This window comes from Protobothrops mucrosquamatus, unplaced genomic scaffold (assembly GCF_001527695.2).
Source record: "Protobothrops mucrosquamatus isolate PMUCROS unplaced genomic scaffold, P.Mucros_1.0 scaffold8, whole genome shotgun sequence".
In the NCBI taxonomy this organism is placed as follows: domain Eukaryota; kingdom Metazoa; phylum Chordata; class Lepidosauria; order Squamata; family Viperidae; genus Protobothrops; species Protobothrops mucrosquamatus.
Window position 1 is genome coordinate 2,605,444 of NW_015386395.1, and position 15,884 is coordinate 2,621,327.

Genomic DNA, 15,884 nt, shown 5'->3' on the forward strand with positions numbered 1-15,884 from the left:
TAGCAACATCGAGGTGACCACGCCCACCTTGGCCACACCCAACTACTCTGCCATGACCACAGCCACGCCCATCCAGTGGGCCACGCCCACCTGGCACCCGGCGATAAATAAGTGGGTTTTGGGTTGCAGTTTGGGCACTCGGTCTCTAAAAGGTTCGCTATCACTGGTCTAGTAACATGACCCGCTTTAGAATCTCGACTTACAACCACAATTGAGTCCAAAATTCTTGTTGCTAAGTGAAACATTTACTAATTTTTGTTGCAAAGTGAATTTGCCCAATTTTATGACCTTGCCACAGTTGTTAAGTGGTTGAGTGACTCTGGCTTCCCCATTGACTTTGCTTGTCAGAAGGTTGCCAAAGGGGGTCACATGACCCCAGGATATTGCTACCATCATAAATAGGAGTCAGTTGCCAAGTGTCTGAATTTTGGTCACGTGACCCTGGGGATGCTGCAGTGGTCACAAATGTGAAAAACAAGTCATAAGTCATTTTTTTCAGTGCTGTTGTAACTTGGAATGGCCATTAAATGAACTATTGTAAGTTGAGAACTACCTGTAATTGCAGGGTCAATTATGGTTATAACTGGGGGACTACCTGTACTCAGAAAGGAAGGCTATTGCTACAAGCTGGCATTTTGTCCAAATTTCTGTGCATACATTTGAAAACAACTGCATTGTTCACAGCTGTTTATTTCAAGACGTGCTCAAGAATAATCCTTCCACTCTTGCAGAATGTGTGTTGTCACGTACAGCAGCCCATTTGGAAAGCATTAAAGGAAAGATATGTCCCTTTAGTTTTATGCATCTTTTCCTCATTTTCCTGCCCCCCCATTGTGTTTCTGGCTTCCTGATTTGCATTTATACCCAGGTACAGCAAGAAATTCTGCTATTTATATGCAGGTGGCCCTTTTGAGAGCAGTTGTACAGGTAGTCCTCGGCTTACAACAGTTTATTTAACGACCGTTCAAAGTTACAACGGCATCAAAAAAAGCGACTTATGGTTTTACCACACTTGTCACCCTTGCAGCATCCCCGTGGTCACATGATCAAAATTTGGACACTTGACAACTGACTCATATTTATGACGGTTGCGGTGTCTGGAGTCACGCAATCACCTTTTGCGACCTTCGGACAAGCAAAGTCAATGGGAAGCCAGATTCATTTACCAACCACGTTGCAAGCGACTGCACTGATTCATTTAACAACTGGAAAAGGTTGTAAAATGAGGTAAAACACACTTAACAAATGTCTCACAGCAGAAATTTTGGCTCAATTGTGGTCGTAAGTCGAGGACTGCCCCCATTTAGGTACTTGCTACTGAACAGTCAAGGAGCCTCCAAATCACACATAAGGTCTCCCATTTATGGTCATTAGTGGCTTTTATTACCTTCAGCGCTACACATTATTTCTCTGGACCCTGTAGGACAGTGGTTCTCAACCTTTTTAATGCCGCGACCCCAACCGGTCGTAAGTCGAGGACTAAACCAGTCGTAAGTCAAGGACTAAACTGGTCGTAAGTCGAGGACTACCCAACCGGTTGTAAGTCGAGGACTTTCCCTGCCCGGGAGCGCCGCACATGCGTGGTTCCGCCTCCTGCGCCGGCCGAGGCATAGCTGGCAAGCGGCAGAGACGGAGCAGGCCGACCACCAGCTGGCCCAGCCCAAGGGAGGTAAGGCACCCGCCGGAAAAGGGGAAAAAAATGGCGGACAAAAAAAATGGCAGACAGCCTTGCTTGGCGACCCCCGTGAAATGGTCGATCGACCCCAAATGGGGTCCCGACCCACAGGTTGAGAACCACTGCTGTAGGAGGTGTTGCTGATGGTAACAGACGGAATGGACAACCCAACGTTTTCTGTTGTTATATTTGCTTTATTCTTTCACTCTATGAGCAGACAATGAGAGGCTTAAAGAAAAGAAAGGGTAAGCTTTTGATCTCTCTGCCAAAGGTGGTGCCCATTGTGGCAAAGGAACAACAGAACACAGTAGAGCTGACTAAGAAGTCCTCTCCATGAGATTCTTTAAAAAGAGCACTGCTGTCGAGCTCAACACAGCACGGACCAATTTCATGTACATTGTATTATTTTTTAATTATACATCACTGAACCGGACTCTTTCTACTGCCCAACTTAGCCATCTGGTAGGAGGCGTCCATTTTAGCACAAGTTAAGGGATGCAAATGTTTATAGCCCATTTCCATTACTAATGCTACTTCTCCAAGGGCGCATAGTTCAGCAGCTTCTCAATCAAGTCCACGTGGGACAGAAGCATCCGACGACAGCAGTAGCGCTTCAGCCCAAGGGCATCCAACGCATCTCTGGGGAAATTAATGGAGAAATAAGAAATTATGTATCTCATCTTTGCACAGGGCAATTTTGGTGACTGTTTTCTTTGTGCATGGTTGCAAATGTCTCTATTACTACCCTGTTAATGTTAATTCAGTTAACGCAGGGATGTCAAACTGCCGGCCCGCGGGCCAGATGCATCATAGTGAAACCACGCCCACCCCATTGCCGGCAATGGCAAAGAAGTTGCGATACGTCACATGACATTGTGAGTTTGACACCGCTGAGTTAATGGATGCACACTGGTTCCTATAGGCTTTGACATTTTTCGTTAGATAAGATTGTGTAGAACTTGAAACCTTTCTTGTATATATATATATATACACACCACCAAGAGTTATCCATACAGGAAGTCCTCAACTTGCTTAGTGTCCGTTCAAAGTTACAATGGACCTCCCCAGGGCTACTTATAACCCAGATTCAAAGTTTGGACAGATACTCTCCACTTGTGGCCACGTGCTCACGTTTTGGGTATGTGGCAATTGGCCTGCATATAGGACCATGTGCAGCCTTCTACAGTCACATGACCATATCATTATTTTTGCTGGAAACCAGTGTTTTACTTCCCTTTCCAGCAAAAAAAAAACACCGATAGCAGACAGTGGATTCACTTAATGACCGTCGTGAAAAGTATAAAGTTAGGAATGGTTACATGAGCCGCTTTACCAGCATGACTTATGACCGTAATTCTGGGCTCGCTTATGGTTGTAAGACGAGTCCCGCTTGTATTCCAGCAATATTCAAGCAAAATCCTTATAGCATTTTACATAATGTGCTAGTATATTCAGGACTAAAATCAAATGCAGACCAAACTAGTGGAAAAGGTTCAGCAGCCAAGCTTACAACTTACAATAGAGCTAATTAAGTGGTGGATCATCAATGTTAAAGGAATCAGTAGTCAAAAAATACACCATGGAGAAAGCAGTCATGGTAGCCATGAAGGCCTTAGAATAAATATTCAGATGCTGTGATATGTCTACCTACAAAGTTTGGAAAAGCATAAGCTGTAGTATTCCTATGGCCCTATGGCAGGGATAGGCAACCTTGGCTCTTTTATGACTTGTGGACTTCAACTCCCAGAATTCCCGAGCCAGCATAGGAATTCTGGGAGTTGAAGTCCACGAGTCATAAAAGAGCCAAGGTTGCCTACTCCTGCCCTATGGAAACAAAGTGGGACTTCTGTGAAGCATGTTAGAAACAGTATTGATGTTTATGAACTTTGGTATTGGAGAAGACTCCAGAGAATACCATGTAAAGCCAAGGAAACACACAAATAGTTCATTAAAAAAAAGAAGTTCTTACTCAAGACACAATTTACCAGACTCAAATTATCATACCTTGGATACACGTGAAGACCGACTTCTCTGGAGAAGGTTCTAATACTGGGAAAGATGGGTGGAAAGAGACGAGGGCAACCAGCACAGGTAATCCTCAACTTACAACCACAATTGAACCCAAAATTTACACTTAGTGAGACATTTGTTAAGTGAGTTTCGCCTCATTGTACAACTCTTTTTTGCCACATTTATTAAGTGAATCACTATAGGTCTAATATTAGTAACACGGTTGTTAAGTGAATCTGGTTTCCCCATTGACTCTGCTTGTCAGAAGATCGCAAAAGGGGGAATTACATGACTCCGGGACACTGCAACCGTCATAAATGTGAGTCAGCTGTCAAGGATCTGAATGTAAATCATGTGACCGTGGGGATGCTGCAATGGTTGTTAAATGTGAAAAGTGGTCATAAGTCAGTTTTTTTAGTGCCATTGCAACTTTGAAAGGTCACTAAATGAACTGTTCTAAGTCGAAGATTACCTGTAACAAAGTTGATGGACTCAATTACAGAGGCAATGAATGCACCTTTGGAAGACCTGAACGGACCAGACTGAGACAGGTCCTCTTGGAGAAAATCTATCAATGTGGTTGCTAAGTCAACGCCAATTTGATAGCACATCATCGATACATGCCAGCAAATAACAAAACCTTCTCCCAACTCACCCTTCTGTGTATTCGGCCTGCAAGAGGCCCAGGTATGCTTCCCACTTGTTCCCCACAACTTTGCCACAAGTGAAGCATCGTACAGGGATGATCATTGTGAACTTGCCTGGTGAGAAAGAGAAAGCTGTGAGTCAATCAGGCCTCTAATATTTTCTCCAATCTTTCTCAATCATTTGGCCTATCTTTAAGAACAGGTATTAAAACAGTGTTGCGCTGCATTAAGGCTAGAGGGATCTCTAAATTTCTTGCTGGTTCTTTTTTTTTTTTTTTTTTTTTTTGCAGCCAACCAGATCATCTGGTCATCCAGATTTTTTGTAGCCCATATTCGGTCACCTTGTTCCAATATAATTTTGACCACTCAGCACGTCAGGTAGCATATCAAAGTCCTGCACAGGAGATAAAATTTTTGGTGATCCATGCCCAAGAAGATCCATATCCTTTAAGACCCATCACACTCTTAGAGATGATAGAAAGATCACAGCCTGAAGTGAAATAGGTTAAGACGGGTTGTGAGAAATAAATTTATTATCTTTATTGCCCCCTTTGCTGACGATAAAACAAGAGGACATTTTTAAACCACTTGTAAAGCAGAAAGCACAAAACACTTGTCTCAAAAAAAAGTAGGCCACAATTAACAGTATGAAATTTCATCAGAGTCAGTTATCGATGAGCAGTTGAGTGTTGCTGCCTCCAATAAATATTTGGTCCACATATTGCCTCAGTTTCTCCCTGGTAAAATGTTTCTTTTTCAAGAAGCTGATAACTAAAGGGCCTCACTCTTTTATTGGACCTGAAAAACTATACAGGTGGCTACTTGGAACAGGAGAGATTTTTAAAAATAGATGGGTGCTGGCTAGGGAATTCTGGGAGTTGAAATCCTCGCATCTTAAAGTTGCCAAGTTTGAGAAACAAGAGCTTGATATGGGGATCACATACCCCAACCTACCCAGTCTTTAGTTATGCTGCCTAGCAGTTCTGAGAATTACAATTCCAATATGCAGAAGGGGTCAATAAATTGAGCTGGTACCAATTACCAGCTCAATTAATCCCCAAATAGGGATTAATTCATTAAATTACAGGAGAACCCCCAAAATGGGATAATTTAGTAAACAATCATTGAATTATTCGTATTAGGCTTTCACTTCAATGGAAAGTCCTTATTTCTCTCATTAGATTTCCCCCCCCCCTCCTCCATTTTGGTCAGAGGGATAAAACATATCACAAATTATCTGGAGAAGCAGAAAACCTCAGCCCTCTTTTTCCTGCTTGTTAAAACCCACATGCCAGTCTTTACAACTCAACACGTGCTGCTTTCCCATTACAGTACTATGTCAATTCGCTTTGGAGTAGGGGGTGTCTAACCTCGACCACTTTTAAGACTTGTGGACTTCAATTCCCAGAATTCCCCAGACAGCATGGCTGGCTGGGGAATCCTGGGCGTTGAAGTCCACAAGTCTTAAAAAGTGGCCGAGGTTGGATACCGCTGCTTTGGAGGGAAGAAGGAAAAAAAAAAAACACCTTTCGCCAGTTTAATTGTTGCCTATAATGCGAGGGAGGAGCCTGACTTACAAAGTGGTCAATTCTCTCTCTCTCTCTCTCTCTCTCTCTCTCGGGTCCCTAATGGACTCTTGCTTCAGGCTGGCTCCCGGCCGTCCTTTAGCCCCCCCCCCCGGCCAATTCTCAAGTCCTCCCCCCTCCCATTTTTAACTCGGCCCTTTCTCTCCGGCCGAGCCTTTCCCCCTCTTTTCCGGCAGGAACCCGCCGGGCGCCTCGCAGCGATCGAGCCCTCTCTCCCTGCTCCTCCGTCGCAGCGCAGAGAAACCCTCCCCTTCGCCAACCCGCCCCGGTCTCCGCTCCCACCTTCTCCGAGCTCCGCTTTTCTCTCGGATCGCGCTGCAAATGGTGGGGCGCAGGCAGCCGCGCGGTCACTTCCTTCGCGCTTCGGCTCGCTAGAGGGCGCTGGAGGGCGGCAGCCTCTCTGCAAGAGGCGGAGGAAAGCCGCAACGGCGGGGGAAGGGAAGCTCCTCCCTTTCCTCCCGGAGGGCGTCCCGTTTGTCTGAACAATCGAGCCCGTGAACCCGGGGCTGTGTTTTGTTATTGTTGGCAGGCTTGACTTTTCCATCTTTCGTTCCTAGGAATACAGGTAGTCCTCGACTTACAGCAGTACACGCAGTGACCGATCGAAGTTAACAACAAAAGTGACTTATCACCGTTTTTCACACTTACGACCTCTGCAGCATTCTCAGGGTCACCGATCAAAATTCAGATCCTTGGCAACTGGTTCACATTTCTGGTGGTTGCAATGTCCCGGTGATCATGTGGTCACCTTTTTTGACCTGACAAGCAAAGTCAATGTGGAATAATTAGAATAGAATAGAATAAGAATAGGGAATAAGAATAAGAACAAGAATTGAACCTTGAAGGTCTTCTAGTCCAGCCACCTGCTGAAGCAGGAGAATGTCCTGTACCATCTCAGGTGAATGTCCAATCTCTTAAAAATCTCCAGTGATGGATTGCCCACGATTTCTGAAGGCAAACTTCCACTGGTTGGTTGTCTTCACTGTCAGGAAGTTTCTCCTCAATTCCAGGTTGTTTCTTTCTTTGATCAGTTTCCAACCATTGTTTCTCATCCTTCCCTCTGGTGATTTGGTGAACAACCTGACTCCTTCTGCCTTGAGGCAGCCCCTCAGATACTGGAACACTGCTATTATGTCTCCCCTATTTCTTCTTTTCTTTAGACTTGCCAAACCCAAGTCCCGTAGCCATTCTAAGTATGTTTTAGTCTCCAGGCCCCTGATAATCTAAAGCCAGGTTCACTTCACAACTTTCTTACTAAATGAACAACTGCAGTGATTCACTTAACAAGTGTGACAAGAAAGGTCATAAAATGAGGCAAAACTCCCTTGACAAATGTCTCGCATAACAGCAGAAATTTGAGGCTTGATTGTGGTCGTACGTCAGTTGCCAAGTGTCCTAATTTTGATCACGTGACCACGGGGATGCTGCAGTGGTTGTTAAGTATGAAAAATGGTCATAGGTTATTTGTTTCGGTGCCTTTGTAACTTTGAACCATCACTAAATGAATGGTTGTAAGTCGAGGACTACCTGTACATTAAACATTATAGGGAAAGACTGAGTAAAATTGAGCAGTGGAGGCAAGGCAAGTTCCTCAACAATTAATTTGCAAGGCAACATGCAGAGAAGTAGTGGCATTACTCTGTGGCAGGAAACGCATCAAGGAACATAGTGGCTTAACCTTTTTGTTTTGGAATCTTTTGTTTTGCCTAGTGTGATTGTATGAATGCGCACCCGGGATTGGGGGTTTAGCTTTTTCCTCCTTCCACACATGTATGTATTCACTCAGCTGATGCAGATTGTACCTGCACCCCCAATTCTTGGAAGAGAGGGACCCTTTAGCCTCTTGCCTCCCTGTTTTTCTCCAAGAAGCGTTTGCACTTGGACACACAAAAAGTTTGTGGTGCTTGTGTGTGTAACAAACGGTGAAACAATTGAAGGAAAGCAGGAGGGGCAGGAAAGATCCACCACCTCCCCCTTCTGCTAATCAACAAGGATTCCACAGAACTGGATTGACACGAATCCAGAAAAACTATTATACTACAGTATTATTTTTAGATTGGGGGCGGATTGAGACTGGCATAAATGACCCAAGTTTTGCTAGGATTAGCAAACGTCCCTTGCGAGAGCCCCTTGGACTCCTCCCCAAATCCTCAAACCCGCCTTCTCCCCTAGCTGCCCTCTTCCCCCCCACCCATTTCCTTTCCCCTGTCCCATGCCTGGAATTCCTCCCCCCTCCTTTCCATCCTGCATCTCGCCCTCCGAAGGAGCCACGTTCAGATTCAGAGGTACGCACTCCAAATCCGTTTTTCCCCCCCAAACTACTCTGAGCTGAAGACAAGGTGAGGGGCGCATCTGATAGTGTTTATACTGGGGACGGGGATAAGCCAGGGAGGGGCAAGCAAGGGAGGCAGTCTCCATCACAAAAGGCTGGAAAGATGCTCTAGAAATAAACAGAAGAAATTTCGAGGTAATTCTGCCCTTTATGTTCCTTTTGGATGGGCTTGTTCCTCTTTTTTAAAGATTATATTTATGTCTTTCTAAATTTCTTCTTGAAAATTGATAACACTTAGCATAAAAGCTATCAGGACTGAAAAACCTAAAAGGCAAACCATTTTTTTTTTAAATGTGGGAAATATATATGTAATTTTAAATATGTATGTATATTTATATGCAATATACCTCTTGGTGCAAGATCAGAAAATGAGTGGCTGGGTGGGTGGGAGAGGAGACCCCAATACCTATTGTAAGTATATGTGCTTTTAAAGTTTGCCTTGTTCTAAAGACTTTAAAAAAATATTTTATTTTTTACATTCTTTATTTCTCTCCCCTTTCTGACATATTGTCCAAAGGGGCAGAGAGAGAGGAAGCCCATCCATTAAATAAAAATAAATAAACTTTAAATTTAAATAAATGTAAAATAAAATTTAAATTTAAATAAAAATGGGTTGTGTGATTAAAACAAACTAACCAAATACAGTTAACCAGATGTCAAAAATCTGAGATTTCTGTTCAACTAAAGTTAGAATTAAGAGAGCAGTCTATCTGGTTTATCTAAAGTGAATTAGAGGAGAATGTTTCTCCAAAATGCCAAGCGAAGGAGTGAGAAGAGAAACTGAAATGGCAAGAAAGATGAAAGGGGAAGATCCTAAAAATGGAGGGAGTTGAGACAAAATGTGGCTGTTTTATATGGTTTTGAGTAAGGATGGAATACAGGTCTTGACTCAGTTTCTCCATTTCTGGCAGAATTAAAATTAGTCTCATGTGACTTCAACTTGGTTTTTTGTTTTTAAATTGCTTCACTACATTTTACAAGTGTTTCTATTTTTCAACTGGAGGGGCTTTTAATGAAACAAAACAAGCAAAAAATAAAACTATAGAAATAGGGGAAAATAACAAGATTTTATAAGGACTTCTCACATATGTAAGTATATACAACAATGCAACAGGTTCTATTTTTAAAATGTTAAATATATATTTCTGCTTTTTGACAGATAACGTTACTATTTTTGTAACCTTGGAAAATTACTTATATATGTCTTGCCACATTTAAAGGCAAAACAAATAGGTTGCCTTTTAAGCTTTCCAGTTCTGATGGCTTTTATGATAAGTGATCAATTTTCAAGAAGAAATTTAGAAAAACATATAAATACAGTGTTAAACACAGAGCAAATACATTGTTACCAAAAATGTTTTTATAGGCACTCTGCCATTCTGTTCTGTCCTTTTTCTCCCAAAGCATCTCTCTGATTTCTGTGACTCCCCCCCTCATTTCTAACTCACATTTTTAGCGTTCTGTTTAACATTTCTGGTGGTTTTATTTGATATATGCTTATACGAGAACTATTTTTTCCCATAACAACAAGAACCCTGTGGGATAGGGTAGATTAAGGACACCATGGGCACATTAAAAGTGTACAATAGAATCACAGAGATAGGCAGGGCTAAGGTTTTCTGCCTTTAAATTATGTTGAACCCGTTTTATATTTATAACACTTTTTTCATATATTTCCCCACTGATGACTACCGTATTTTCCAGCGTATAAGACGACTGGGCGTATAAGACGACCCCCAACTTTTCCAGTTAAAATATAGAGTTTGGCCTATATCAGGGGTAGGCAACCCAAAACACTCAAAGAGCCACTTGGACACATTTCCCACCGAAAACAAAACACTGGGAGCCCCAAAACCCTTTTGATATCTAAAATGAAGATAAGACTGCATATATCCTTTTTTACCTTTATGATATATGTGTGTGTGTGTGTGTATGTTTGTGTGTGTATATATAAAATAAAGGTAAAAAAGGATATATGCAGTGTTATCTTCATTTTAGATGTCAAAAGGGTCTCTCTCTCTGTCTCTCTTTCCTCTCTCTTTCCTTTCTTTCCTCTCTTTCTTTCTCTTTCCTCTTTCTCTCTTTCCTCTAACTTTCTCTCTCTCTCTTTCCTCTCTCTTTCCTCTTTCCTCTTTCTCTTTCCTCTCTTTCCTCTCTTTCTCTTCTCTTTCCTTTCTCTCTTTCCTCTCTTTTCTCAATCTTTTTTCTCTTTCCTCATTTTCTCTCTTTCCTCTCCCGCTCTTTCTTTCTCTTTCCTCTCTTTCTCTCTCTCTTTCCTCTCCTTCTCTCTCTTTCCTCTCTTTTTCTCTTTCCTCTCCCCCTCTTTCTTCTCCCTCTTTATCTCTTTCTCTTTCCTCTTTCCTCTCTCTTCTCTTTCTCTCTTTCCTCTAACTTTCTCTCTCTCTTTCCTCTCTCTTTCTCTGTCTCTTTCTCTTCCTTTCTCTTTCCTCTTTCTCTTTCTCTTCTCTTTCCTCTCTTTCTCTTTCCTTTCTCTTTCCCTCTTTCCTCTCTCTTTCTCTTCTCTTTCTTTCCTCTTTCTCTTTCCTCTCTCTCTTTCCTCTTTCTCTCTTTCTCTTTCCTCTTTCTCTCTCTATCTTCTCTTTCTCTTTCCTCTTTCTCTTCTCTTTCTTTCCTCTTTCTCTCTTTCTCTCCCTCCAGGTTAGGAGAGAGAGAGAGAGAATTAAAGGCAGACGGCGCCGAACGGGCAGGGAGGGGGAGCAGGACGGGAGGCAACAGCTCCCGGCTGCCGCCCCCATTGCGTCCTCAGCCGAACGGGCGGGGAGGCAGCGGCTCCGGCAGTGGACACTGCAGCATCGTCGGGGTCACCGCCGCCGCCCCTGACCCGGCCGCCGCTCCCGCCGCATCCTCAGCCACTTCGCCGTCGCAAGAGGAGGGCGCCAAGGCCGGGATGCACCATTGGCCGCGGCTGCTACGGGGAGTGCCGCCGCTGGGACGAGGGGGGGGTCCTGATCGCCGCCAGCCCCACCACCCTCGCAGCCCAAGGTTTCCTTCTCCTGCAGCACCGAGGGCGGCGGCAGCTCCCCAAAAGTGGCTGAGGAAGGCACCACCAATGGGGCCGGGTGGCGGAGAGCCCTGCGGCAGCCAGGCAAGCTTCATGCCTGACTGCCGCCCGGCCCGGGGAGAGATGTGGCCGGCTCGGCTTCCCCAGGTGCGATGCCCCCGCTGGCCGCCAGCCCAGCCATGACTGCCGCCTGGCCCGGCCTGGGGAGACATATGGCCAGCTCGGCTTCCCGGGGTGTGATGGTCCCGCCGGCCGCCACACCAGCCATGACTGCGGCCCGGCCCGGCCCGGCCTGGCCTGGGGAAACATGTGGCCGGCTCGGCTGTATTTTCTGGCGTATAAGACGACTGGGCGTATAAGACGACCCCCGACTTTTGAGAAGATTTTCAGGGTTTAGAAAGTCATCTTATACGCCGGAAAATACGGTACATTTGGGAAAGCTACATTTAGCTTTATGATAGATAAAATTCTGGCCCCAATTTGGTTGTGAGCCAAGGACTACTTTTATTATACTACATTCAGGTAGTCCACGACTTACAACAGTTCATTTAGTGACCATTCAAAGTTACAACAGCACTGAAAAAAAGTGACTTATGACTGTTTTTTACATTTACAACCACTGCAGCGGTAGTCACGTGATCAAAATTCAGATGCTTGGCATGACGGTTGCAGTGTCCTTGGGTCATGTGATCACCTTTTGTGACCTTCGGATGAGCAAAGTCAATGGGGAAGCCAGATTCACTTAACAACCGTGTTACTAATTTAAGAACTGCACTGGTTCACTTAACAACTGTGGCACGAAAAGTCATAAAATAGGGCAAAATTCAATTAACAAATGTTTCACTTAGCAACAAAAAATTTGGGCTGAATTATGGTCTTAAGACATATATATACACACACACACATATCTTCTATATAAATAAAAATGTAAATGTTTGTTCAAAATCTTAAATCTTTGAAAGTTCTTCACTGATTGCTTTGAAATTTTGACACAATGTTGCATTCGAATACACGCGTGTTTTTATATACCTTATACCTACTATTATACAGATGTCACACCTGTGACAGGTAAAAACATGCTTTTTTGAAAAACAGCGCCATCTGTTGGACGTAAAAGCAACACACGCTAGCATTGTGAAATTAAACATATTACAAACGTGCGCTTTCTCTTTTCTTTCTTTTCCATTTAACCAGACTGAGCCACAGCAACGCGTGGCCGGGTACAGCTAATATATACATATATATATCTTGAGTTTGGTGCACCCTGTCGGCCCAAATATGTGAGAAAGGAATCTTTTGCCTGTATCAGCTCAAACTAGAGCCATCCGCAGGCTTAGCAGTCGCAACTGCGACATTATATGTGTTTTTCAAAATTTGGATTGCTAACAAAGAATTAAGGGAGAACTGGAATAGCCATTTCGAACTTTTTAGTTCTTTTCAACCAGACATACCCTTCTGAGATTCGAACCTGGGCTGTCTGCATGTTAGGCAGATGTATTAACCTCCATGCCACAGGTTCTTTCTCACTTTGTTAGCTATGAGACAGGGGAGAAGAATTATCTTGAGTTTGGTGCACCCTGTCGGCCCAAATATGGGAGAAAGGAATCTTTTGCCTGTATCAGCTCAAACTAGAGCCATCCGCAGGCTTAGCAGTCGCAACTGCGACATTATATGTGTTTTTCAAAATTTGGATTGCTAACAAAGAATTAAGGGAGAATTGGAATAGCCATTTCGAACTTTTTAGTTCTTTTCAACCAGACAATGTAGTTTGAGCTGATACAGGCAAAAGATTCCTTTCTCCCATATTTGGGCCGACAGGGTGCACCAGACTCAAGATAATTCTTCTCCCCTGTCTCATAGCTAACAAAGTGAGAAAGAACCTGTGGCCTAGAGGTTAATACATCTGCCTAACATGCAGACAGCCCAGGTTCAAATCTCAGAAGGGTATGTCTGGTTGAAAAGAACTAAAAAGTTCGAAATGGCTATTCCAGTTCTCCCTTAATTCTTTGTTAGCAATCCAAATTTTGAAACACACACACACACACATATATACACACACACACACACACACACATATACACATACACACACATTTATATATGTACACACATACACACACATACAGCATGTGTGTGTTTGTGTGTGTGTGTGATAATATACCACAACCACAATATATGTATATGAATATATGTATGTATAAAAATACACTGAAGAGATTTTAATTAAGAAAATTCTAGAATGTGCAGAAATGGATAGACTAACGTTACAGATTAAAGAGAAAGAAGATTCGGTTTATTTTAAAACGTGGCATAAATTTTACCAATGGTTAGGAAAACAAACTAGTGAGAAATGAATTTGATATGTTATTTTGAATATATATTAGCAAGAAGAATGATATGTATTGACCAATTGATATTGTTTATGATTATTGTTTATCATATTCACTACAGCTATTTACTATTGTATTAATTAGTGTTAACTGAGCATATGTACCTGGACAATAATCTGTTTGCTAAAGCTTGGAAATATTATTGGGGGAAAACCCCAATGTTGTTCCCAATCCTGTCCCAACCCCAACCCCGATCCTAACCCCACCCTGAACCTTAATCCCTATCCTGGTCCTATCCCTTCCCTAACCCCATAAAACTCAATAAAAACTTCTAAAAAAATACACAGTACAGATGAAAATACTCAACAATATACATAATAAATATCCCCAACCAGTCAGCACATTTCAGTTTTAGTATTCTCCAGAAATGTTCTGGAGTAACCAAGTTTTAAAAAGCTTTTGGAAGATCATGAAAGAAGGAGCCGTGGTCCTATCCAGTCCTTGGAGACCCTCACAACAAGGATTTTGCTTGCCCATGTTTGGCTGGCAAAATCTGCCTAGAACAGGTGCTCTCGTTGATACCAAGGCCCTACATTGTCATACATTTTTATAGGCAATAGCCAGTACCTTGAACTGCAATATTGAATTGCAAAGAAATGGAGTGATAGCCTAATGCCTGTGCAACTACAATAATGGCAGCAGGGGCCTGATCCACTGTTGAACAAGCAGCCATGTGCTGAAGTTGCAGACGATGGTCTTCAAGAGCATCCCTGCATAATGTAAGTTACTGTAATCCAGTTGGGGACTGACAAGGCATGGAAGACTGCATAGTGACACCCGGTTCAGGAAAAGGTACAGCTTATGCCTCAGCCACACATGAATCCTTCTGACCACAGCTGCCACTTGCTCTTCTCCTAAAAAGTGAACCTACCCATTCAGGTGTAGCGCAACCCTGTCTTGGATCAGAGATGGCCACTTACACTGGAAGACTTCTGGGCTCCATCTTAAACATAAAAACACAGAAACCTAGAATCATAGGGCTGGAAGGGACTTCAGGGGTCTTCTAGTCCAGTGGTCCCCATCCTTTATGTCTTGGTGGTCCAGTGAGGGGGAGAGGGGACATGCATATGTGCACCAGCCCACCACTCACACGGCCCGGTTTCAAACAGGCCGTGGCCCAGGGGTTGGGGATCCCTGTTCTAGTCCAAGCCCCTACTCAAGGCAGGAGCCTTATACCATCCCAGTCAAATGGTTGTCTACTCTATTTTTGAAAACCTCCAGTGATGGAGCACTTGCAACCCCAGGAAGCAAGCTAATCCATTGATTAATTGTTCTCATGGTCAGAAAAAATCTCCTTATTTCTAGGTTGGGTCTCTCTTTAACAAGCTTCCACCCATTGCTTCTTGTCCTGCCTTCAGGTGCCTTAGAGCAGACATGTCAAACACAAGGCCTGGGGGCCGGATGCAGTCCACGAAGTGGTTTCATGTGGTCCGCGAAGCCATCCTGGAAACAGTGAGGGAACGGCCCCCTCTGCCTTGGCCCTGACCCAGGCCAGCCGGGAGCCAATGTACAATTTTGTGGTGGCCATCTATGCTGAAACACATTCAGTCTTAGCTCCACAAGGCTGTCTGGAAACATCGAGGAATCAGGAGAACCTTGAGCAGCAGCCTTGAGGAAGTGGGGCTGGGCTTGGTGCCGCGGGTGCTCAAGGGCCAGGGTGGGTATTTGACCTCTGCTGCCTAGGGCTCCGGGCAGCCCGCACCACCATCCAGCCCCTCCCGCATGGCCTGAGAGGAACAGTGAGGCTCCTCCAGTGGACCATGCCTTGGCACTTGCCCTGGTCCCACCCCCTTCTGCCAGAGACTCTCAGATCTGTCCCACTCCTGCCCAGGCCCCACAGGCACCCTTGACGCGAATGATGTAGAGCTGGCCACGCCCACCCAGTAGGCCACACCCACTCCATTCACACCCACCCAGTAGGCTGCACCTACCCTGGCCACACACCCCCGCCCCCCTCAAGGGCAACTGCAATGCTAATACAGCCCTCAATGAAATTGAGTTTGACACCCCTGCCTTAGAGAATATGTCAATCCCCTCTTCTTTGTGGCAGCCCCTCAAGTAGTGGAAGACAGCTATCATGTCCCCCATAATCCTTTTCTTTGATAGGCTTGACATGCCTAGCTCCCTCCAGACCCCCTATCATCTTTTTTTGCTCTTCTCTGCCTTTTCCTTCCCATCCAGACACTTGACAGCTTCCAGCCACAATACTGAAACCTCCACCAA

The 15,884-nt window shown here is 44.1% G+C and overlaps 2 protein-coding genes across 3 annotated transcripts in view; one reads left to right on the plus strand and one right to left on the minus strand.

Annotated features, from left to right (window-relative positions):
- Positions 1-1,856: 1,856 nt before the first annotated feature.
- Positions 1,857-6,286, minus strand: POLR2L (RNA polymerase II subunit L). Its single transcript, XM_015810343.1, has 3 exons — positions 6,201-6,286; positions 4,341-4,446; positions 1,857-2,314 (listed from the first exon to the last, which is right to left on the minus strand). Exons 2-3 carry the CDS (start codon positions 4,433-4,435, stop codon positions 2,206-2,208), a joined length of 204 nt encoding a protein of 67 aa, XP_015665829.1. The 5' UTR covers positions 4,436-4,446; positions 6,201-6,286; the 3' UTR covers positions 1,857-2,205.
- A 1,886-nt stretch (positions 6,287-8,172) lies between these two features.
- The window catches only part of LOC107282549 (tetraspanin-4), a 23,770-nt gene continuing 16,058 nt past the window's right edge, over positions 8,173-15,884 (plus strand). The window contains exon 1 of one of the 2 annotated variants that reach the window (XM_015810345.1): positions 8,173-8,203. The gene's annotated coding sequence lies outside the window, so the exon portion shown is untranslated. Of the gene's footprint in view, positions 8,204-8,233; positions 8,258-15,884 lie in introns of those variants that run through there. The other variant, XM_015810344.1, reaches the window with a different exon arrangement.

Excerpts from the sequence above, each read along its gene's own strand:
- POLR2L (XM_015810343.1), bottom strand. The coding sequence starts at position 4,435 with ATGATCATCCCTGTACGATGCTTCACTTGTGGCAAAGTTGTGGGGAAC. Across the intron at positions 2,315-4,340 it reads CAGGCCGAATACACAGAAGG|AGATGCGTTGGATGCCCTTG; the intron begins GTGAGTTGGGAG and ends TAATTTCCCCAG.